Source organism: Tamandua tetradactyla, chromosome 4 (assembly GCF_023851605.1).
Source record: "Tamandua tetradactyla isolate mTamTet1 chromosome 4, mTamTet1.pri, whole genome shotgun sequence".
Classification (NCBI taxonomy): Eukaryota; Metazoa; Chordata; class Mammalia; order Pilosa; family Myrmecophagidae; genus Tamandua; species Tamandua tetradactyla.
Genome location: NC_135330.1, coordinates 79884142 through 79909395, shown reverse-complemented (window position 1 = coordinate 79909395; position 25254 = coordinate 79884142). Strand labels below are relative to the sequence as shown.

The window sequence follows — 25254 nt, the reverse complement described above, 5'->3', positions numbered from 1 at the left end:
GCTGATGTGGGAGAGGTGGTTGTTTTGTTGTATGGAGTGGGAGAAGGGCTGCTTCTTAGATAAACTTTCAGCCAGTTCAAGGCCAGCCCTGTTCATCCCTTTGCAAGGTACTTGGCACACCAATTACTGAGCCTTTTTTCGTGGCTTTCCCCATTGTTGACTTAAGGTGTTTCTCTGGACTAAGTCATTATCCCTTTTCTATATCTTTTTCTGCTTCCAAAATTTTGTTGCTATTTTCTCCTCATCTGTTCTCCTAGTCCTCCTGGGTTTATGCCTTTAAACAAGAAAAAATCCTCCATGTCCTTTTAGTGGAAATTTGGAGGGAGTGAAAGTAGACGAATATCTTCAGTTTGCTTTTTTTTGTCCTGTTGTCTGCAACACAGTTTTTTTTATATATATATATTTTTATTGTTAAATATAACATGTACAAGAAAAGAAAGAAAAAGCAATGATTTTCAAAGTACACTTCAACAAGTAAATACAAAACAGATTTCAGAGTTTGTTATGGGTTACCATTATATTACTTCAGAGTTTTCCTTCTAGCTGCTCCAAAACCCTGGAAACTAGAAGAAATACGTATTTTTGTGTGTGTGAAAAGTAACTTATGTACAAAAAAGCAATAGATTTCAAAGAACATCACACAGTTGTAGAACAGATTTTTAGCTGCTCTAAGATACTGGAGACTAAAAGAAACACCAATATAATGATTAGCAATCATGCTGGCTTTGGGGCACAGTTTTAAGAACACAGCACCATGATTTAATTTATATTGGTAGTGAAAAGGAAAGCATTCTGGTCATGTACTTTTTGTTTCTGTTGCTGACTTTCATTGCATCTTTCTACACTGAAACTCATTCCCTCTGATCCCTGACTTATTCATCTCTTCTTTTAGACTTCACATTGCTTTCATTCTCTTACTACTTACTTATTTGTTATTTTCTCTTGCTCTTTCCAAGCACAAATAAAATTTAATGCAGCCTCAGTGAACTAAATTTAACTTTGGCATTATGAAGTAAACATTAAAGGCAGAATCTTTGGACACTTCTGCTTTTAGTAACTTGGTAGTTTTAAAAAGCAGTTTCTGCTAAAACATTAGCTGGAGTTATTTAATTACATGCTCCTTTGGAAAAAGAGTGTTATTTACACAGTTTATTATACATAGTAAAGAAAAGGGAGATAAGGATGACTGGGATCGTGAGATGTGAAAAGGTTGACAGTCTCAATAGCCCTCTGAAAATTCTATGATCATTGTTTTCTTAGTCTGACATGAAACTAGCACATAATTTGTTTTTGCATTACAGTTAAATAGAACATACCTAGTTCCATAGAAAAATACTTCCCTTGATACTAATGAAAGAGATTTCTAGAGCTCACTCTATTATCTTAATTTTCTTCCTGATTTTATTTAATTGAATGTTAACATTTAAACTTTTCTGTCAAAGCAGAAGAGTTACATTTTAATGTATCCATTTCACAGCTGTTAACCTTTATTTACTGCTTTAATTTTTAAATTTAGCCTAATATTTCAGTGGTGTGATGATAATTTCTCCCCAACCTTATCCCAGTTCCTGTGCATCTGTCCCTAACTAGTAAATTAAAGTATGTAGAGACTACATACTACCCCCACCCCCTTTAGGTAAGGCAGGTTTTCCTTCAGATGAAATTTTTTAGAGTGATCCCAAAATATAAAACAAAAGTATAGATAGCTGTTAGGGTTGAAGTGTGTTAGAGAAATCTAAAGTCCTACTGTCTTCACCCTTTTTCTTGCCCTTTACCCCTCAACTGGTGGCTACCAGGGCACCTCCTTGAAATCCTTAGGACTCTGGAGTCATTTGAGAACCATTGATCCAGCAACTTTTACAGTTGTATGCTTTTAGTGCTAAAAGGACTTTTAAGTCTTTTGATCCAGCTTTTCCCAAGCTTTCATGTACTCAACATCCTTTGTAATGCTTGTTAAAAATACAGATTTCTAGACTTCACTTCAAATCATTAGTATCATAATTCTTTAAAGTTAAGTGGCCTGAGAATCTATGCTAACAATTGCCCCAAGTGATATTATAGTTAGTTTAGAGAAATACCCTACTGCTTCTGCACCTTTTGTCAGATGAGGAAACTGAGATAAAGTGAACCAAAGTCAGCTCCCCAGGTAGAATTTGAGCTTTAAAGAAACTGTGTTGTACTAGCTTAGGTTCTGAGCTTGAGTAGTCACAAATTAAATATTTGATCCTTCTAGCCTAGTAGACGCAGAAAGAAGGGACACTTAGCTGTAAGAACGGTCTTTAAGGTTCAAAGAAAGAGTGACACACAGTAAGTTTAGAGTGTAGCTGGTGCGGGTTTCAGTTCAGGATTTAGTACTGACGTGAACTATAAACAAATGAGTAGCAGGTGAGGTAGAAATTTAAATAATGGCTTTTCTGGCTTTTCATGAATGACACTCTAAAAGTGGTTTCTTCTCTTACTTCATTCAGAATTTCTACATTATCATTATCATTATCATGAAGAATACCTTCAAAGCAAAACTAAAACCAGCCAGGTTTGTTTAGCCATGCCCCTATTTCCTGCCTCCTTCAATGAGGGGGAAAAATCTTACTTTTCTTAGCTATTTGAGCCTACATTTGCATCTATCTATATTTTTCTCCCATGTGTATAATGCCTACACACAGCTATTGAGATTGGTCATCATGGATAATTTTAAATTGAACAGTAAAGGAGAAAATGATATCTGCCCCAGAAGGGGTATTTGAAAGGTAGAACAGATTAGCATGAAATGAGTACGACCATTCATTCAGTCAGTCTGCAAATACTTGATTATCTGAATATGCCAGGCATTTGTTAGAAACTGGAAATATAGTGATCCATATAGAGACCCAGCTAACGGAGCTTGCAGAGTAGTAGAAATATATTCCCTTGTTTATACTCCTAATCTATGAAATTGCCTTATTATAGTGACCTAAAGCTGTTCTGCTTTTGATGGTGATGGGGTCCTGACATTGATTATAGAAAGTGATACTGAAAAAACAAATAATCCATATTTCTTTAAAATGGACTTCTCCAACAATTACAATATTGAAATCGCATTTACCTATAGGATTAAAATATGACTCCAATGGGATAAGTTTTCTTTACCTTCTATTATCAGATTTAAAATTATTTTAAAAACTATTTCTAATGTTATGCTTTAACTGATTGGTTTCTTTTCACCTGCCAATAGTTTTGCTTTAGGCATGAACTTTTAAGTCCTTCGTATGGTCTTGGTTTATGATTGCTTTTCTTTTTTCTGCTTGACAATGAAATGTTAGAGAAGCGTTAACTGGCAAACCAAAAACATTAGTAAATGCAGTAACAAAGAAAACCAATTAGTATTCCTGTGCTTCTGTTTATTTTATTTGTGAAGTTTTTTGAAATAATTAAAGGTTTATTTTAATACCAGGGATGTATTTGTTGCAGGTTATTGACCCAGTGGCTCCACGATATGTTGCATTACTGAAGAAAGAAGTGATCCCAGTGAATATCCCTGAAGCCCAGGAAGAAATGAAAGAAGTAGCCAAACATCCAAAGGTCACCCTGCAATTTCACCAATGTGTTTTCTTCTTTATTGAAAAGATAGAGCAGGATAATAAAAGTTAAAATATGCTTTGGTGGCAATAGCCAACAAAATAGGATCATTTTCTATCAAACACTATTTATCAGCATTTAATACCAAATGAAGTAAACTTTTTTGTGGATTTCTTGCTGAAGATATTCATCCTATTAATAATCCACAGTACATTACACAGTTCTGTTACTCTCATTTGGTACCTATTGCTTATTCTGTAGAGATAGCAAGTTAGTATATAATAATTACTCTGTTCCTGGAGTCATTATGAAAGATGAGGTATTGTAAATTTCATTCTTATCTTTAAACGGAAGCTTAAATGCATTTTCTATTCAGTAGATTATTCTCACTAACTGTCATCTTTGTCTTTAAGCCAAAACATTAGACACACTAATATTGAATCACAGACTGAGTCAAGAATATGTCACATTGCCATATGCTCTATTTTGGAAAGTAACGATAAAATGAGAATGATATCTGTCCATGTGAATCCATAATATGAATCTTAAATGTAGGGAGAAGGGAGCTCCCTTCCTCTGAGTTAAGCCACACTAACAATTCAGAGCTGCTTAATTGACAGTCTTGAGGCAAAAGTAGGTTCTTTTATTCCAGATTTGTGACTTGTCTTCAAGTATTTTTTTTATAGGATATTGTGTTCATAAACTAGTTCATATATAAGGTAATATGCATTGTGGAATGCTATAAATATTCTCAGTTGTAACATTATGTTGCTTGTCTACATATAACATTAGCTGTTTTTTAATTTTGAAGATTTGAGTTATTTTAAGGGGATCCCTAACAAGATATGGCAAGTTTGTTTGAGTGATTGATTTGCATTACATTTGCTTTGCCCCTGATTGGTTCAACCAGGTAAGTGTTGGTGGTATCTGATATCATCCACTACATTAGCAAAAGTGTGAGGTTTACTGAATGTTGGAAAATTTAAATGGAGAAAATAAAACCCATTAAGAGTACTTATTTGTTAAAATGACTGGTGGGTATGTATCTTAAGTGAAATTACTAAGTGCTGCTCAACATTTAACAAGAACTAATTGATTAGGAAGCAACTCTTAAGTTTGACTAGAAAATTTAATTAGGTATGTGGAATTTCCATTATTAATATTTCCTTATAAAATGTTGTGTATTTGGCCTGACAGTATTCTTTTCTGAGCTGGTATAGTATCAATCATTGCAACATACTGAATTTTCTCAAATGCATTGGTACACTCATTGAAAAACATTTTATCAAACATACCGTTTAACATTTATTCGAGTGATCTCCTTATACTTTTTACTACCTTTAAAATTTGTCTTCCAAATTTTAAAGAGCCCCAATTTCCTGCTCAGTCCTAATTTAACAGCTTTTATCCTATAATGTCCTCTTGCTACTTCTCAAAAATAACATTTATTTTTTCCTTTGCTGAGAATAGCGAAGCAGAGTCTAGTTGGAGACAAACTAAGTGTCAAATAGTGCTGTCTCAGCCCTGAAACAGTGAATGATTGTTTTAGGCTGGAAGTAATCTCAAGGGTAGGCCACCTAATCTGACTCTATTAGTAGTCAGGTGGCTGACCTAATGTCACAGAGCTGGGATTCAAATTCATGATTTCTACTCCAAGGTCAGGCTCCCTGTTCAGAGCAAGTATGTACTGTTTAGATGCTGAGAACAGAATTGGGGTTATATTTATGTTAAATAGAAAAAAAAGTAAATAATGAAGTATTTACTTCCTAACAGAGTAGTGAACAATTAGCAGTATAGTAAGATATAATTTTGTTTGGTTAAAGAATAAAATAAATGATTGAATAAATGTGTAATTTTGCATACCAGCCTTAGTATGTTGTTTCACTAACACTGTTTTCTTTCATTAATCAGAATCCTGATGTTGGCTTGAAGCTGGTATGGTATAGTCCCAGAGTTTTCATTGAAGGTGCGGACGCAGAGACGTTGTCAGAGGGTGAGATGGTTACATTTATAAACTGGGGCAATATCAACATTACTAAAATACACAGGTAAGAACTTGTGTGTTTTCAAATAAATATGGAAGTAGAGTTTTATGTTTGTTTACGTCTTAAAAAATTATGTTAGTTCAGACCCTTTTTGTTGCTGACTGGTAAATCTCCCTAGACATATAAGATATTGCAAATTCTGGACACAAATTAGATTTTTTTTTCATATATGTTCCAGTTTGCTACTAGGTTGTTAGGATATCTTTTACTTCTGATGTAAAATTACTCATCTAGGAATAAAAAAAAAATTTCTAATGCTTAAGATCCCTTTTTATCTTCTAATTCCATTATACACTTGCCTGTTTGGGAGTGGTGGTTCTTTGGACAGGATTTGTATATATAATCTATTTTCTGTGCTAAAGTTTACTTTAAAATCATTTGTTTAATGATAAATTTGAACTTCCTGGATACTATAATATTCTATACTTATTGATTTGATTTTTTATATTACTTAAATGGAACAGAATATGCTTAATAATTTATGTAAACTGAATTCTCAGTTGGTCATTATATATGATTTCAATATAATATGTATAACATAATATTTTAGATTTTATAATGCTTAATGCAGGTGACAAATTGTAAATATGTAATGTTCACCAGATGTATTTGGTCTCATCTCCAGTGAATTATTAGTATCATGATAACTTTATATTATATTTTATTCATATCTTCAGCACCTATCCATCCCCAATATGTCTGCCATATAATCGAAGCTAAAATAAATGTTTGGTTTTAAAGTTTTCTGAGGAAAATTCCTTACCTATTACAACTACTGTTGAACAAAATAGTGCATTGTTGGCAGTTTATGGTTTACTTTCTTTAAATACTTTTCAATCTTATATCTAGAAATGCAGATGGAAAAATTGTATCTCTGGATGCGAAATTGAATTTGGAGAATAAAGACTACAAGAAAACCACTAAGATCACCTGGCTTGCAGAGACCGCACATGCGCTTCCCATTCCGGCAGTTTGCGTCACGTATGAGCACTTGATCACAAAGCCTGTGCTGGGGAAGGACGAGGACTTTAAGCAGCACGTCAACAGGAACAGCAAGGTGACCTTCTGAACGGGACTGCCTCGTCCAGCTCGTTTACTTTAGGAGTTTAAAATTAATCTTATGCATCTGAATATACATCAGTGCCTAGATAAAACATATACAAAAACATTCATTTTTTTAAAAAAATTTTGTATCCATTTTAGAAAATCTAGAAAATATGGATTCAAATGGGAAACTGTGTCTTTTAGCAAAGAGATTGGAGTAAAATGATTCCAGGGTTTAGGAGAAAACAATTCCCAGCCCAGGCAGGAATTAAAATTGATTTGAAGGACGCTGATGATGCATTCAGTTCAGAAAGTGTTATATTTAGGCTTCACTGGGATATGTATGTAGAAATTTCTAGATGTTAAAAATGTGAAACTGAAGTTTAGATTGGCTAGACGTGATAATTGAGGCTATAAGAACAAATAGAGAATGAATACTTATTTTAAATATGCCTAGGCTAAGCTAACTAAGATATCCATTTTTGGTGGTTCTAAGTGTATTGATGTGTTAGAGCTCTCTAGAGAAACCGAATCAACAGGGAACACTCGCAAATATAAAAATTTATAAAAGTGTCTCATGTGACCGTGGAAACGCAGAGTCCAAAATCTGCAGGGCAGGCTGTGAAGCCCATGATTCCGATTGGAGGGTCTGGACGAACTCCACAGGAGAGGCTCACCAGCTGAAACAGGAAGAGCCTGTCTCTACTGAATCCTCCTTAAAAGACTTTCAGTGGTTAGATTAAGCATCACTCATTGCAGAAGACTCTCCCCTTTGGCTGATTACAAATGGAATCAGCTGTGGATGCAGCTGACATGATCATGATTTAATTGTATGAAATGTCCTCATGGCAACAGACAAGCCAGCACTTGCACAACCAGTCAAACAGGTATCACCCCTTGGCCAAGTTGACACATGAACCTGACCATGACTATTGTTTTCTTAAATAAAAAAAAAGTTTTGAAAAAAAATGAATAAAGAACATTATTGACAGTCAGTACTATAAAGATAAAAAGAGAAGTCCGAAAATATACCCAAATACTAACTTTTAAAAATACAATAAGCACAGTTGAAATGTTTTAACCTTCACCCTTTTGTTGTATGTGTTTAAATAGCAAATAATTTAGTGTATCTGTTTAAAATGGGATTATGTTAGCTACTGGAACAACTGCTTACCATTTAGAATTTTAGTGCTCTGATTTTGAAACAGTATATTTTAGTCTTAAATCATCTTTACAGCATGAAGAACTAATGCTGGGGGATCCCTGCCTTAAGGATTTGAAAAAAGGAGATATTATACAACTCCAGAGAAGAGGATTTTTTATATGTGATCAACCTTATGAACCTGTTAGGTAAATGAATGTAACTAAGCATCTATATGAAAATGCTTGAAGTTCTTATAGTAATATATTTAAACTTGAACTTTCACTAAATACTGATATCTGACAATTCTCTATTCCATTTTGTTTTCCTATATATAATATTTTAGACTTTTATAATTTTCTTTAACAAATAATACCTTTGAGCCAATATTATACATTGATTATTAACAAATTATTTCTAAAAGTAAAGCATCTTACAATTAATTTTCACGTAATCTAAATATAAGGGCAACTTTTCAGTATATCAACATGTTTGGGTAAAAACTGTTACCTCTGTTTTCTTTGTAGTGTATTTTCATTAGATTTATTGTAACATATAAAAACTACTGCAGGTATATTTAGAGGGAAAATATCATGCTTGTCTTATTTTGAATGATGAAATAATAGGATTATTATAGGGAGAATTTTAAGTTTATTCTCTTGTTCATATTCCTTTTGATTTTCTTTTTGTCTCTGGTATTTTTTCATTGTGTCTTTCTGATTCCCTGGTTAGATGTTTCTTCTGAGCTCCAGACTTGTGAATCTAGCTGCCTTTCAGACATTCCTGATTAGTTGTCTTTCAAGTAACTCAAATTCAATATATTCAGAATTCTGGTATACGTAGGTATCATCTCTGATCCATTTTCCTTCATGCCGTATTCCTGTCAGTAAACCCTGTTGTTTGTTCTCTTTGCCAGGTTTTCTCCTACGAATCCGTTGCACTGTCTTATTTCAGGCCTTCAGCATTTCTTCCTTGATTTCTGAGACGGTTTCTTAATTAGTCATCCTGTCTCCAGTTTTTTCCTTTTCTAATCCATTTTTCATTCGTCACCAGCCTAAAAATTTTAAAATACCAATTTTATTGCATTCTTCCTTGCTTAAAAAGTTTTGTTAACTTCAGGGTTAAAGCTAAATTTCTTTTTTTTTTTTTTTTTCCAATTTTTTTTTTTTATTAATTAAAAAAAGAATTAACAAAACAATTAGAAATCATTGCAATCTACATGTACAATCAGTAATTCTTAATAACATCACATAGTTGCATATTCATCATTTCTTAGTACATTTGCATCGATTTAGAAAAAGAAATAAAAAGACAACAGAATAAGAATTAAAACAATAATAGAAAGAAAAAAAAACAAAAACAAAAAACCTATACCTCACATGCAGCTTCATTCAGTGTTTTAACATAATTGCATTACAATTGGGTAGTATTGTGCTGTCCATTTCTGAGTTTTTATATCCAGTCCTGTTGTACAGTCTGTATCCCTTCATCTCCAATTATCCCTTCTCTTTTTTTTTTTTTTTTAATTAACGGAAAAAAAGAAATTAACCCAACATTTAGAGATCATACCATTCTACACATGCAATCATTAATTCTTAACATCATCACATAGATGCATGATCATCATTTCTTAGTACATTTGCATTGGTTTAGAAGAACTAGCAACATAACCGAAAAAGATATAGAATGTTAATATAGAGAAAAAAATAAAAGTAATAATAGTAAAATCAAAACAAAACAAAACAAAACAAAACAAAAACCTATAGCTCGGATGCAGCTTCATTCAGTGTTTTAACATGATTACTTTACAATTAGGTATTATTGTGCTGTCCATTTTTGAGTTTTTGTATCTAGTCTTGTTGCACAGTCTGTATCCCTTCAGCTTCAATTACCCATTGTCTTACCCTGTTTCTAACTCCTGCTGAGCTCTGTTACCAATGACATATTTCAAGTTTATTCTCGAATGTCCGTTCACATCAGTGGGACCATACAGTATTTGTCCTTTAGTTTTTGGCTGGATTCACTCAGCATAATATTCTCTAGGTCCATCCATGTTATTACATGGTTCATAAGTTTATCTTGTCTTAAAGCTGCATAATATTCCATCGTATGTATATACCACAGTTTGTTTAGCCACTCTTCTGTTGATGGAGATTTTGGCTGTTTCCATCTCTTTGCAATTGTAAATAATGCTGCTATAAACATTGGTGTGCAAATGTCCGTTTGTGTCTTTGCCCTTAAGTCCTTTGAGTAGATACCTAGCAATGGTATTGCTGGGTCGTATGGCAATTCTATATTCAGCTTTTTGAGGAACCGCTAAACTGCCTTCCACAGTGGTTGCACCCTTTGACATTCCCACCAACAGTGGATAAGTGTGCCTCTTTCTCCGCATCCTCTCCAGCACTTGTCATTTTCTGTTTTGTTGATAATGGCCATTCTGGTGGGTGTGAGATGATATCTCATTGTGGTTTTGATTTGCATTTCTCTAATGGCCAGGGACATTGAGCATCTCTTCATGTGCCTCTTGGCCATCCGTATTTCCTCTTCTGAGAGGTGTCTGTTCAAGTCTTTTTCCCATTTTGTAATTGGGTTGGCTGTCTTTTTGTTGTTGAGATGAACAATCTCTTTATAAATTCTGGATACTAGACCTTTATCTGATATATCATTTCCAAATATTGTCTCCCATTGTGAAGGCTGTCTTTCTACTTTCTTGATGAAGTTCTTTGATGCACAAAAGTGTTTAATTTTGAGGAGTTCCCATTTATTTATTTCCTCCTTCAGTGCTCTTGCTTTAGGTTTAAGGTCCATAAAACCGCCTCCAGTTGTAAGATCCATAAGATATCTCCCAACATTTTCCTCTAACTGTTTTATGGTCTTAGACCTAATGTTTAGATCTTTGATCCATTTTGAGTTAACTTTTGTATAGGGTGTGAGAGATGGGTCTTCTTTCATTCTTTTGTAAAGCTAAATTTCTTAGTTTGATGTGCAAGCTTATATATATATACACACACGCACATTGTTAATTGTAAACCTTAATAAATAAACATTACAAACATTCCATACATGGTGTACAATCAGTGGCCCACAATATCATCACATAGCTGTGTATTCATCACTGTGGTCATTTTTTTGAACATTTGCATCTCCCCAGCAAAAGAAAAAATCTCATGCAGAATATTGTTCAGGGGAAAAAAAAATTAAGTTTAGTAGGACACTACTTTCAGATTCTTTTTTTCTTTTTTTTTTTTTTGTGCCGGGAATCAAACCGGGGTCTCTGGCATGGCAGGCAAGAACTCTGCCTGCTGACCACAGTATCCCTAACACTTCGTTTTTTTCTAAATTTTTTATTAATTAAAAAAAAAAATTACAGGAAAGAAGCACAAACATTCCTAACACAAACAACTCAGCAATTCACAATATTATTACATAGTTGCATATTCATCATCATTTCCCAGAACATTTGTATAAATTCAGAAAAAGAAATAAAAAGACAACAGAAAAATAAAACACAGAAAAAAAAAGGTTTTACATACCATACCCCTTACCCCTCCCTTTAATTGATCACTAGCATTTCAAACTAAATTTAACATTTGTTCCCCCTATTATTTATTTTTATTCTATATGTTCTACTCATCTGTCGACAAGGTAGATAAAAGGAGCATCAGACACAAAGTTTTCACAATCACACAGTCACATTGTGAAAGCTGTATCATTATACAATCATCATCAAGAAGCATGGCTACTGGAACACAGCTCTACATTTTCAGGCAGTTCCCTCCAGCCTCTCCATTATATCTTGAATAACAGTGACATCTACTTATTGCTTAAGAATAACCTCCAGGATAACCTCTCGACTCTGGAATTTCTTAGCCATTCACACTTTGTTTCATTTCACTCTTCCCTCTTTTGGTCGAGAGGTTTTATCAATCCCTTGATGCTGAATCTCAGCTCATTCTGGGATTTCTGTCCCACGTTGCCAAGAAGGTCCATACCCCTGGGAGTCAAGTTCCACGTAGACAGGGGGAGGGTGGTGAGTTTGCTTGTTGTGTTGGCCGGAGAGAGAGGCCACATCTGAGCAACAAAAGAGGTTCTCGTGGGGGTGACTCTTAGGCCTAATTTTAAGTAGGCTTGAGCTATGCCCTGTGGGGTTAAGTTTCGTATGAACAAACCCCAAGACTGGGGGCTTAGCCTGTAGCTTTGGTTGTCCACACTGCTTGTGAGAATATCAAGAATTCAACTTGGGGAAGTTGAGTTTTCCCCTGTTCTCACTGTTTACTTACATATTCTTAAATAGGTATCAAATTTTTTTTTAAATAGTTAATACATTCTTTTTTTTAATTGATTAAAAAAAAGATTAACACAACATTTAGAAATCATTCCATTCTACAACATTTTTGTTTGTGTGTTTTTTTTTATATATACTTTTTGTATTTTTTATTTTTATTTTTTTCTCTATTATCATTTTATTTCTTTTTCTGTTGTCTTACTATTTCTTTTTCTAAATCGATGCAAATGTACTAAGAAATGATGATCATACATCTATGTGATAATATTAAGAATTACTGATTGCATAGGTATCAAATTTTACCGGCTTCTGGTGATATTGTTTTACCTAATACAGCAAAAAGTATTTTAATGCATGAATTACCTTAATATTAATATCAAGGCCATGGTGATAGGGACCCTGTCGAAGGTTTGATTCGTTTCTAGGATTCTAACCGACATCAGATTGGATTGATTTTATAATGTCAAATTTGTCGAGCAGATATTTTTGGCTTAAATTCTTTATGAGTGAAATAGATTAAGTTGCTACAGCAAAGAGATCACAGGAACTCAGGAGTTGAAAGAAAAGTGGCTTTTTTTTTTTTTTTTTTTATGGAACAGCATAAAGTGAGTGTTTCAGGTCAGTGGGTGGCCCTGCTTTCACGTGGTTACTCCGGAATTCAGGTCATTTCCACTTTAAGGCCTCTGCCATCCCTGAAAACAAATTGTCATTTACATGATCAAAACTAGATCACATGTTTCAGCTTCCTGGCAAGTGAGGAGAACATGCAGAATGCAAGCCCACTATCTTTTATTATTATTTTTTATTGTAAACTTCAACAAGCAAACGTGCAAACATTCTTGACATGCAAGCATTCTATGCATGGAGTACAGTAAGTGGCTCACAATATCATCACATAGTTTTATATTCATCACCATGGTCATTTTTTTGAGCACTTGGCATTCCTTCAGCAAAAGAAATAAAAAAGGAAAAACTCATATTACCGTACCCCTTACCCCTCCGTCTCACTGTCCACTAGTATTTCAGTCTACTCAATTTATTTTAAACTTTGTCTTCCCTATTTTTTGTTTATTTTTTTTATCCATAGTTTTTACTCAACTGTCCATACAGTAGATAAAAGAAGCATCAGACACAAGGTTTTCACAATCACACAGTCACATTGCGAAAGCTGTATCACTATACAATCGTCTTCAAGAGGCATGACTACTAGAACACAGCTCTACAGTTTCAGGCACTTCCCTGTAGCCACTCTAATACTACACCAAAAACTAAAAAGAGAATATCTATATAATGCATAAGAATAACCTCCAAGATAAACTTGTGATGCTGTTTGAAATCTCTCAGCCACTGACTCTTTATTTTGTCTCATTTCTCTCTTCCCCCTTTTGGTCAAGAAAGTTTTCTCATCCCTTGATGCTGAGTCCCAGCTCATCCCAGGATTTCTGTCCCAGATTGCCGGGGAGATTTACACCCCTAGGAGTCATGTCCCACGTAGATGGGGAGAGCAGTGAGTTCTCTTGCCGTGTTGGCTGAGAGACAGAGTTACATGTTATTTCCTCCAGATAGTCTCCTTTTGTCCTTCCAGAAAGGATAGGTACCCCACTGAAATGTTCCCATGGCAGCCGGCACTTTCCTCTGTTGGAATATTTATCTCACACCATTGAACTGTTTTGTTCTTGTTTCTACCACTAAAATTTGAGCTCATCAGGGCCAGATGCTTTTTTCTTACTCATCTTTAGTATCCCAGTGCCTTTAGTCAAAGGACATGATGCATGTAATGGACAGAGCACAGTGCCTGGTCATTTTTAAGCCCTTGTTAAGTATGCAGTGGTGTTTGTACCACCAACTAGAGTAATGCTCAGAACAGTAGGTTCTGAAGATATTACTGAAACTTTAAGAACTCAAAATGTTACTGAACCCGTAAGAGAAAGAAGAGACAAGCCACAGAATGGCAATATTTGCAAAACTGTATCTTATAAAAGGCTTGTATCCAGAATATGCAAAGAAACTCTTAAAACACAGTAAGGAAACCAGCAACCTTATTAGAAAATGGGCCAGAGATCTGGACACTTCACCAAAGATAAGCAGATATCAAGTAAGCATATGAAAAAAATGTTCACCTTCATATATCATTAGGGAACTACAAATTTAAAACTACAATAGATACCCCACACACCTATTAGAGTAGCTAAAATCTAAAATGCTGGCAATGCCGAATATTGTGAGAATGTGGAGCCACAGCTGGTGGGAATGCAAAATGGAACCTCCACTCCACGACAATTTGAGTTTCTTACAAAGCCAAACATAGGCTGTCAATATGATGCACCGGTCGCTCTCCTAGATATTTAGCCAAAGGAGTTGAAAACTATGTCTACGCAAAAACCTGCACACAGATGGTTATAATAGTTTTAATCATAATTGCCAGAAATTGGAGGCAACTACATTGTCTTCCAAGAGGTACATGGATAAACAAACTATGGTACATCCACAGTTTGATAGCTAAAGGGAATGAGGTTTATAACAGGGTGATAAAAAATTCTGAAATTAGATAATAGTGATATTTGCACAGCCTTGGATATGAAAAACCACTGAATTATACACTTTTTAAAGGATGATTTTTTCGTGTGAATTACATTAATAAAGCTATTATAAAAAATATTGAAGAAATGCATAGGATCCTGTTGTCTACTGAATTTTTTCTCTTTTTAAATCTTTCCTTACCAAAAATTTACAGAAATCCTCTATGTATGCATGGTCTCAGGGGCAGTGGATTATGCTAATTACCAATTAGAATTGAGAAATTCTTTTAAAATAAGTGTTTTGCTGAAATTCCTGTGCTTATGAGCAGATTTAGGTGTGATATGTAGATGTGTTTCCTTTAAGTCAAAAGTGATACCATTGGCATCTACTAATGCCAGTTCTGGTGGCTGACAGAGTAGATGTACTTATGTTCTTCTGGCTTTAGCTTGTTCATATCTGTGAAAGTTCATAAATTGAAAGTTTGTAATTAGAACACTGACAGGTTTTTTTAAGCTTTTTTTATTGTGAAATATAACATATACTGAAAAGTGGTAAATTTCAAAGTACAGTTTAACAATAGAGCAAATTTGTAAGTATAAAATGAGTTACCATTCATTCTACAATTTCAGTTATTTCCTTCTGGCTACACAAAAACCTATTCATGAAAAATAAGTAAAACTGTATACAGTCTTAGATAGAAACCTGGGTTTTCTTTAGGATTTCCAGGAATACTGTTGATCGGAGATTGGCATACCACATGTAATCATTGGCTGAAGCTTGCATAAGAGTAACCTCCTGAATCATCTCTCAACTCTATTTCAAATCTCTTAGTCAATGAAACCTTGTTTTCTTACTTTTCCCCCTTTTGGTCAAGAAAGCGTACTCTATCCCATGATGCCTGGGCCAGGCTCATCTCTTAAGACTCATGTCCCACCTTGCCAGGGAGACTGACATCCCTGAGAGTCATGGCCCTTGTAAGGGGAGGGCTTATGAGTTTATTGCAGAGTCTGGCTTAGAAAGAGAAGCCATATCTGAGCAATAACAGAGGTTTTCTGGGGGGTGACTCTTAAATGTGTTTATAAATAGGCTTAGCTTCACCATTACAGAAATAAGTTTCAGAAAATCCAGCCTCATGATTGAGGGCTTGGCTTATTGAGAGTTCCCAGTCCTTGAGAGAGTATCAGGAATTTCCCAGGTGGTGAAGTTTAATAGTTCATTATTTTTTCTCCAGTCCCTCAAGGGACTTTGGAAGTACTTTTTTATTATCTGTCCCAAATACTCTGGACTACATCATAGTATTACATTAAGCTATACAGCATCACCAAGTCTCTTTCCCTATTCTAGGCTCCCACTTAGATTGTTTAAGTAAACTGTTGTTAAATAAACTGGCCAGACAGTACTGTCAATTTTTAGTCATTTATTGTTTTTAAACTACTCTAAAGAACCTCTGGTTTAAATAGGAACAGAATAGAGTATATGTTTATACTTTGAAAAGCATTAACTCAATGCCTTTAATTAACCTAGGGATTCAATTTTAATTGCTATCGAGGTAACTTTGTTCATAAAAATTTTTTTCTTCCTTCATTCTCTTTTTTAGCCCATATAGTTGCAAAGAAGCCCCTTGCATTTTGATATACATTCCTGATGGGCATACAAAAGAAATGCCAACATCTGGGTCAAAGGAAAAGACCAAAACAGAAACAACAAAAAATGAGGTAAATATAGACTTTTACAGATATGTCTTTAATAAGTGATGTTTTTATCTTAGGGTTTAGAATATATTTCTTTTCAAATGCTTATCTTTCCTGATGTCATGACTGAAGAAGTCGGAATTCTTAACTTTGAGGGGGTTTTTCTTCTTGCCCTTTCATATAAGATACTAAAATACCTTGCAAAAACCATTTTTTTAAATTATAAAGTTGATTGTTATTATGTAAAAAAGAAAAAAAAAGAAAGGGTTTCAGGAAACTTTTTGAAAATTTTTTCTCCAATAGAGCTGCAGTAGTTTTTTTTTAATAGCTAATCTACTTTATTTTAGAAGCAATGTATAGAGCTGAGAGTATGTGGAAGACTTAGCTTCTCATTTTATAAATCAGAAATAAGCCTTACCTAGCATCACAAAACCTGTTATCGACAGAGGTAGGGCAGAGAACTGGTTTTCTGGCTCCCTCTCTACTTTGTTATCAGATTCCACCACCTCTTGGAGAGAAACTCCTGAAAGTCATTGAAATTTGGAAAACAGAAAAAGGAAAGGATAGGAGCTGCTATGTTGTGGGTGAAAGGAAATTGTTGTAGTTGCCTTTTAAAACTTTTTTTGTTATGAAATATAACAAAAATACCAAAACAGTAAATTTCCAAAAACATTTTAACAGGTATAGAACAGATTTTAAAGTTTGAGATGAATTATAGTTCCACGATTTTTCATTTTTTCTTCTAGCTGCTAAAGACATTGGAGAAAAAATATCAGTATAATGATTCAGCACTCATTTGAGAAATCCTACCTTCTCTGTTAGACTTCTCTCTTTTTGTGTGATAACATATATACAAAAAAGCAATAAATTTTGAAGTAAATAGCAACAATTAGTTGTAGGCCAGATTTCAGACTTTGGTATGGGTTATAATTCCACAATTTAGGCTTTTACTTCTAGCTATGCTAAGGTACTAGAGGCTGAAAGAAATAGCAATATAATGATTCAGCACTCATACTCATTTCTTAAACCCTGTCTTCTCTGTATATCTCCACCATCACCTTTGATCTTTCTCCGACACTTTAGGGGCATTTGGGCTATATCCATTCTAACTTTTTCATGTTGGAAGGGGTGTTGATAATATGGGATAGGGAGATAGGACTAGTTGATGTTTTCAAGAGGCTGGCCCCTCTACATTTCAGGAGTTGTCTGGACCAGGAACTCATCTGGAGCTTGTAGGTTTTGGAGAGTTACCCTAGTGCATGTAAGTTTTGTAAAATTTTATATAATGCCCTAGGTACTCTGTAGGATTGGCAGGAATGGTTTGGGTTTGGGTTGGCAAGTTATGATAAGTTATGATAAGTGGTAATAGCTAACTGAAGCTTGCATAAAAGTGACCTCCAGAATGCCTTTGGAATCTATTTAAACTTTCTCAGCCACTGATAGCTTATTTGTTACACTTTCAACAATTTTGGCATTGTTGATCTCATGACACCAAGGCCAGGCTCAACCCTGGGTGTCATCTCCCATGCCACCAGGGAGACTTTAACCCCTGGATGTCATGTCCTACGTGAGGGGGAGGGCAGTGGTTTCACTTGCATGTTGGGCTGAGAGACAGAGGCCACATCTGAGCAACAAAAGTAATCCTCTGGACGTGACTCTTAGCCATACCTATAAGTAGGCTAATCTCCACTACATAGATAAGCTTCATAAGAGATCAAAGATTTGGCCTATTGATTTGGGTGTCCCTAATGTTTGACACAGTATCAGGGGTTTTCCTGGTATGTAGTTGCCTTTTATTTATTTATTTATATTTATTTTTTAAACATAACAACATATGAACACGAACATTATTACCATTTGGTCATTCCATTCTTGATATTTAATCACTAACTCACAATATCATCACATAGTTGTATATTTATAATCATGATCATTTATTAGAACATTTGCCTCATTCAGAAGGAGAAATAAAAAGGAAAAAGAAAAAAATTTATACATACCATACCCCTTATCCCTCCCTTTCATTGATCATTAACATTTCATTCTACTAAATTTATGCCTTTTTTTTTTTTTTAAGAGCAAGTAGGAAGAAAATATATTGAGTACCACACAGAGAAGCGTGCAGGCATTTTCACAGAATAGACGCAAGAGGTCCCCAACATTGGGACCATCTGCTTTATTGCTTTGCTTTACTTACTTTTCTCCCCCTTCTTTGTTGAGGGTCCTTCTTCCTACCCTCCCTTCTCTCCAGGGCATTGTGGATGGTAGGTAGTACATTTCTGGAGGTCAGTTGGTTTCACCCTTATCCACAGGTGATTCACTTAGGTGGGGGTCATTTGGCTTCAGATGGGGAGGCAGCTGCTGGGTGGCCCAGGCAGGGTGTCTGGGCTGGACACGGGCCCTCCTGTCCTTGATTAACTGTCTTTGTTCAGGGCTCCTTCACTGTTTTTTCTCTCTTCTCTCTCCCCCTATTCTAATCTGCCTCAAATCCCCCCTTAGAGTGTTCTGTCCCCTTAAACTTAAGGAGTGCTGAGGGACGAGAGTCTGTCTTCTGTAGCTGTTTCTGGTTTATCAGAGGTTAGACCCTGTACTGTATGCCATGCAAAAAAGACAAATTATATCTTAGAATTATAAAAATAATTGTGACCTTCTGGGTCCCTGAAAGGGTCTCACAGATCCTCTGGAGTCTGCAGACCACATCTTGAGAACTGCTAGTGTATAGATTGGATTCAGCATGAAATGAGAACTTGAACTGCTGTTCCTACACTGGGCCCCAGTTCCCACCTGTGCTGTTCATCTTTTGCATATCCTGTAAAGATACTGGTTTGTGCTATGAGTTAATATGTGTGTTCCTCAAAAACCTCATGTTCAGCAAAATTGTATACTAAAAAATAGCAGGTCTTATAAAGAAAAATTGAGTTGGGGCAAACCACTAAAAACCTGTGCATTTCAAGTGGTTAGTCAGGTGGTGGCTGGGTAGCCGTCCTCTGAAGACTCAGCTGGGCCGGACAGCCAGGTTGACTTGCTCTCAGGAGTTGCGTTTGATGCTGATTGCTGACTCACAGTTCAGAACTGTCAACTAGAACATGTATATGTGTCCTTTCAGGCATGATAGTCTCAGGATAGTCAGACTTACATGATAGCACAAGGCTCCAAAAGTGACTGTTCAGTAGACAAGATGAAAAGAGTACTGCCTTGTATCATATGCCTTAGCCTTGGCAGCCTTACATAGTGTCACTTCCACTCTAATCTGTTGGTTGAAACAGTCACAAACTTGCCTGAACTCAAGGGGGAAGAGACAAAGACCCCCTTCCCCGCCCCTGCCCCGCATCTCTTTTTTTTTTTTAAATGTATTTATTAATTAAAAAAAATTTAACAAACTAAATATAACATTAAATATAGTCAGTAATTCACCATATCATTACTTAGTTGCATATTGATCATTTCTTAGAACATTTGCATCCATTCAGGAAAAGAAATAAAATGAAAACAGAAAAAAAGAAAAAGGATTATACCTACCATACCCCTTACCCCTCGCTTTCACTCATCACTAGCATTTCAAACTAAATTTATTTTAACAGTTTTTCCCCCTATTATTTATTTTTATTCCATATGTTCTACTTGTTTGTTGATAAGGTAGATAACAGGAGCATCAGACACAAGGTTTTCACAATCACACAGTAATATTGTGACTCCCTGGGAGTCATGTCCCATGTAGACAGGGGGAGGGTGGTGAGTTTGCTTGTTGTGTTGGCTGGAGAGAGGGGCCGCATCTGAGCAACAAAAGAGGCTCTCTTGGGGGTAACTCTTAGGCCTAAATTTTAAGTAGACTTGAGCTATTCTTTGTGGGGTTAAGTTTCGTATGAACAAACCCCAAGACTGGGGGCTCAACCTATAGCTTTGGTTGTCCACATTGCTTGTGAGAATATCAAGAATTCAACTTGGGGAAGTTGAATTTCTCCCCATTCTCAACATTCCCTGAAGTGGGCTTTGCAAATACTTTTCCACTCACTGATTGAATCACTCTGGGATTCATCGGCCCTGCCCCGCATCTCTTGATAGGAGGAGGAGTGTTAGGAAATTTGCAGATGTGCTTTGAAATCTGCACAAATTCCAGTAGAAATTCAGGTAAAGCTGACTGGCATTTGTATTCAGCATCATATTTAGCAATCTTTTGCAGACTTAAACTTTAAGGTTAATGTTTGCTCCTTTGATATGGAGGTCTTTGAGGGTATTTGCCTCCAGTGAAGACCAGTAGTATCAAAATTAAAGTCTGACCCAGGGTAAACCCTGCTTTATCAGTCTTTTCTGTTTTAAAGCACAAGAGGATGTATCTTTGACAGCTCTTCATGTGCACTTGCAGCTTCCTCAGATAGATTAATGTTACAGAAGCATAACATTCTTAGAGTACCACCTGCACTAAAGGACAGTGCTTATGCAGGATTTTCAACTTTTTGTTTTAAGATTGTCGTGTATTTCAAAAACTTTCTCTTTAATCGTACACCTTGTTTGACATGAAACATTAACATGGGAAAAATTGTATCACAAATGGAATGATTTTTCAGTGTTACCTTGGCATTGTTCACCTGTTTACTGACCATGAATGAGTCAATTTATGTAACAAAATATGTGTAGCAGGGCAGAGAGTATATATATTTTAGGATGGGTACAGAATGGCTTCATTTATGTATTCATCCCTTACTATATATTTATAAATGCATATTAGCTTTTATGGTTATATATATAATCTCACCAACAATATGTTGTAAATTATAAGTGAGTTAAGGAATTTGAGGAGGAAATTTTGAGTGCACATGTTTTTTGACTTACATACTGCCTTCAGAAACGAATCCACATGTAAAATGCAATAATTCTGTTTTAATTTGTTTCCTCTGGGTTATATCAGATTAAGAAGTTGTTTTAGTGTCCAAGAGCTGCTATAACAGGCAGAATGGTTTAAATAACAGAATTTTATTGGTTCCCAGGACAGAAGACTAGAAGTCTGAAATCAAAGTGTCATCAGGGCCATACCCCCTCTGAAATCTGTGGTGGAGAATCCTTCCTTGCCTTTCCTAGCTTCTGGTGTTTGCCAGCAACCCCTGGCATTCCAGTTTCTGCCTTCTGTGTTTTCATGTGGCCATCTCCTCTCTGTGCCTGTGTCTCTTCTCTTATGGACACCCCCCAGTCATACTGGGTTAGGGTCCACCCTAACTCATTAGGACCTTATCTTACTTGATTACGTCGGCAGAGATTATTTCCAGATAAGGTCACATTTGGTTCTGGAATTTATGGCTTCAGCGTATCCTATGTGAGGACAAAGTGTAACCTATAACAAGTCTCTTTAAAATACTGAGTCTGGATCAGGGCATAGTTCTGGGATACAGAGGAGACATTTTGGAATTTAATACACACGATTCCATGAATATGAATAAGATTATTCTGAAAAATTAAGTGGCAGGCCATTAAAAAAATGTCATGAGGAAAGTGTAACATAAGCTGGGTTTTAAAGTTGAGTGTTTCAGTAAGCAGAGGGGGTGAAGCATTCTGGGCAGAGCGAACAGCGTGAAGGAAAGCATGACGTTGAGAATAAAAATAGTATGCTGGTTCACTATCAAGATCATTTTAATGAACATATCTAGAAAATCTATTGCATTTTCACAAACATAAATGTACAATTTTATATAAATGGAATTGTTCTACAATGATGAATTACTCTTTACTTATATCAAAACATATCATAGTACTCTTATTAACTATGTATTTCATCTTTTAAACATTAGTAGTATGATGCCTACCACTTACGGATATTTACTTTTTCTTAGTCTTTGTAGCCTTCAGCCTTTCACAGATTTATTACATTTTATTATACTATCAACATGATGGGCTAAATACTGTTATTATCCTCCTTACACAGTAAAGAAACAGGCTTAGGTAACTAACCCAACTAGCAAGCTAGAAAGTGGTGGAATAGTGATTTATTTTCAGATCAAATGGGTGTATCATAATTTATTGAACTAGCCCCTGCTGATATTTAGATTATTTTCAGTTGCTTCTTTTGATAAAAATCCTCCAGTGATATCATGTGTCTCTACTTTGTTTTCTTCTCTCAGTTTGTTCTGGTAAATTTTTATGAATGTGAAATTATTCATTTAAACTTTTTAAGGAATTGAAATTAAAAATTTTTGGTTTTAACTTGAAACATAAAAAAAATCAGTGTGTTAAAAGTTTGTGGGAAGGCATTTAACATGAATTCATTAATTTGCCTTTGGTTTTCTGCCTAGACTGCTACTTTTAAGGAAAGGTCAGCACCTTCTCTGAATGATACTTGTGCTGCAGCTGAGGAGTCACTGGTCCTGTATAGCAGAGTGGCTGCTCAAGGGGATGTCGTTCGTGAGTTAAAAGCCAAGAAAGCAGCAAAGGAAGAGATAGATGCGGCTGTAAAACAGCTTTTGGCTTTGAAAGCTGAATACAAGGAAAAAACAGGCCAAGAATATAAACCTGGAAATTCTCTTGTTTCAGTAGTACAGACTATCCCCTTGAAATCTCCAAGTGTTCTGGAAAGTAAATCTCTTTATGATGAAATTGCTGCACAGGGGGAAGTAGTTCGCAAACTGAAAGCTGAAAAAGCCCCCAAGGTGAGTATGATGGAATGAGTCAAAACAGCATCGTAAACCAAGAATATTTTAAATAGTCCTGAAGTATGAGAAGCCATTTAGGGGTGAACAGAGTTTGTGGGACTGTAGTCCAGGTACACTTAAAGCTCTCAAGCTTAGTATATATCAGAATTACTACAGGCCTTACTGAGACAGAAACTCATCCCCTTAGTTTCTGCTTCACAAAGTCTGTGAATATACATTTCTAACAAGTTTTCCAGGAGAAGCTAATGGGTGGTAAAGAGGTTTTTTTAAAACTTTTTTTATTAATTAAAAACAATTAACAAAACATTAAGATATCATTCCATTCTACAAATACAATCAGTAATTCTTAATATCATCACATAGTTGCATATTCATCATTTCTTAGTACATTTGCATCGATTTAGAAAAAGAAATAAAAAGACAACAGAAAAAGAAATAAAATGATAATAGAGAAAGAAAAGATTATACATACCATACCCCTTACCCCTCGCTTTCATTTACCACTAGCATTTCAAACTGAATTTATTTTAACATTTGTTCCCTCTATTTATTTTTATTCCATATGTTCTACTCTTCTGTTGATATAGTAGCTAAAAGAAGCATCAGACATAAGGTTTTCACGTTCACAGAGTCTCTTTGTGAAAGCTATATCGTTGTTCAATCATCATCAAGAAACATGGCTACTGAAACACAGCACTACATTTTCAGGCAGTTCCCTCCAGCTTGTCCACTACATCTTGAGCAACAAGGTGATATCTACTTAATGCGTAAGAATAACCTCCAGGATAACCTCTCGACTCTGTTTGGAATCTCTCAGCCCTTGACACTTTGTCTCATTTTACTCTTCCCCTTTTGGTCGAGAACGTTCTCTCAATCCCTTAATATTAATTCTCAGCTCATTCTAGGGTTTTTCTCAGTCCTTTGATGCTGAGTCTCAGCTCATTCCAGGATCTTTGTCCCACGTTGCCAGGAAGGTCCACACCCCTGGGAGTCATGTCCCACGCAGAGAGGAGGAGGGTGGTGAAACTGCTCGTCATGTTGGCTGGAGAGAGAGAGGCCACATCTGAGCAACAAAAGAGGCTCTCTTGGGGGTGACTCTTAGGCCTAAATTTTAAGTAGACTTGACCTATTCTTTGTGGGGTTAAGTTTCATGTGAAAAAACCCCAAGACTGGGAGCTCAGCCTGTAGCTTTGGTTGTCCACACTGCTTGTGAGAATATCAAGAATTCAACTTGGGGAAGTTGAATTTCTCCCCACTCTCACCATTCCCCGAAGGGGGCTTGCAAATACTTTTCCAGTCACTGATCAAATCATTTTGTGATTCATTGGGGCATCACTCTGGACAAACCAACAAAATCTCATGTCCTACCTGAGATTCCAAGTACTTATAACATTCAGTCAAACTATCTACATGAGTTATAAGGAAATGCTCTAGTCAAAATATAAATTTTGTAACAAATAAACATTTTTTGCTTTAGTCTCATACATAAGGTGACATTTTAAAGTATTATCATCTATTTTCAGCACCCTGCAATAATGACATTTCTTGTAAAGAGGTTTTTCATCAGTGATCACATTATTTACTTTTATATCTCAGACACCTTACAGGGGATACCAAATTTTGACTCAAGTATAAATTCTATTCTTATTTCAGTGATGTCTTTAGGCAAAACGTTTGGCCAAGTAGATTGGTATGGAATGAAATTATTTGCTATAAGCAAGAAGAAGAGGCAAAGGGAAGGGTATCTGTAGTAGAGAAGGTCTTGTTTAATTATAAAGATGTATAGTCCTGCTCAAACAGCAGTATAATTCTAAAATGTGATCAAATAATGCTCTAACTGCCTATAAATATAATTCAGTCCCCAAAGTGCTGTCAAAAATGTTAGAATCTGGACTTTGGTATAAATACAGAGAAGTATGATACACCACTAGGCTTATGTGGCTGGAGGGGCTTTCAAAAATATCCTAAGGGAATCTGTTTTCTCATTAGTATCCTGGAGTTGGGTTGGAGAATGACTGAATAACTTGAGGTTGAAAGCTCTGTACCTTACTTCCAAGTTGCTCACATCTGACCAGCAGTCTGCCACCTAAGATATTTTCATTGATTCTGCGAGGAGAAAAAATGCTTTTGGGAGATCTTGGGTTTTTCTCCAGGATTTAATTTTTTTGTCTGTATCTTTATAGTGTCTGTTGAGGTCCTGCACAGAGCCGTAGTCACCTAAAACAGCTTTGCTTCAAGCAGTCAGAGGAGGCTAGATGTGTGGGTTTAGAATAATAATCCTTGATGTCTCCTACCCTATGGTAATGTCAGGAAGTGTTTTACACACTGCGTATCT

The 25254-nt window shown here is 35.6% G+C and overlaps 1 protein-coding gene across 1 annotated transcript in view; it reads left to right on the top strand.

Annotated features, from left to right (window-relative positions):
• EPRS1 (glutamyl-prolyl-tRNA synthetase 1) overlaps nt 1–25254 on the top strand; it is an 89465-nt gene that overhangs the window by 32077 nt on the left and 32134 nt on the right. The window contains exons 13-18 of the mRNA XM_077157872.1: nt 3448–3558; nt 5467–5603; nt 6450–6657; nt 7882–7994; nt 16188–16305; nt 22563–22916. Coding sequence (XP_077013987.1) covers nt 3448–3558; nt 5467–5603; nt 6450–6657; nt 7882–7994; nt 16188–16305; nt 22563–22916 — 1041 coding nt within the window. The remainder of the gene's footprint in view (nt 1–3447; nt 3559–5466; nt 5604–6449; nt 6658–7881; nt 7995–16187; nt 16306–22562; nt 22917–25254) is intronic.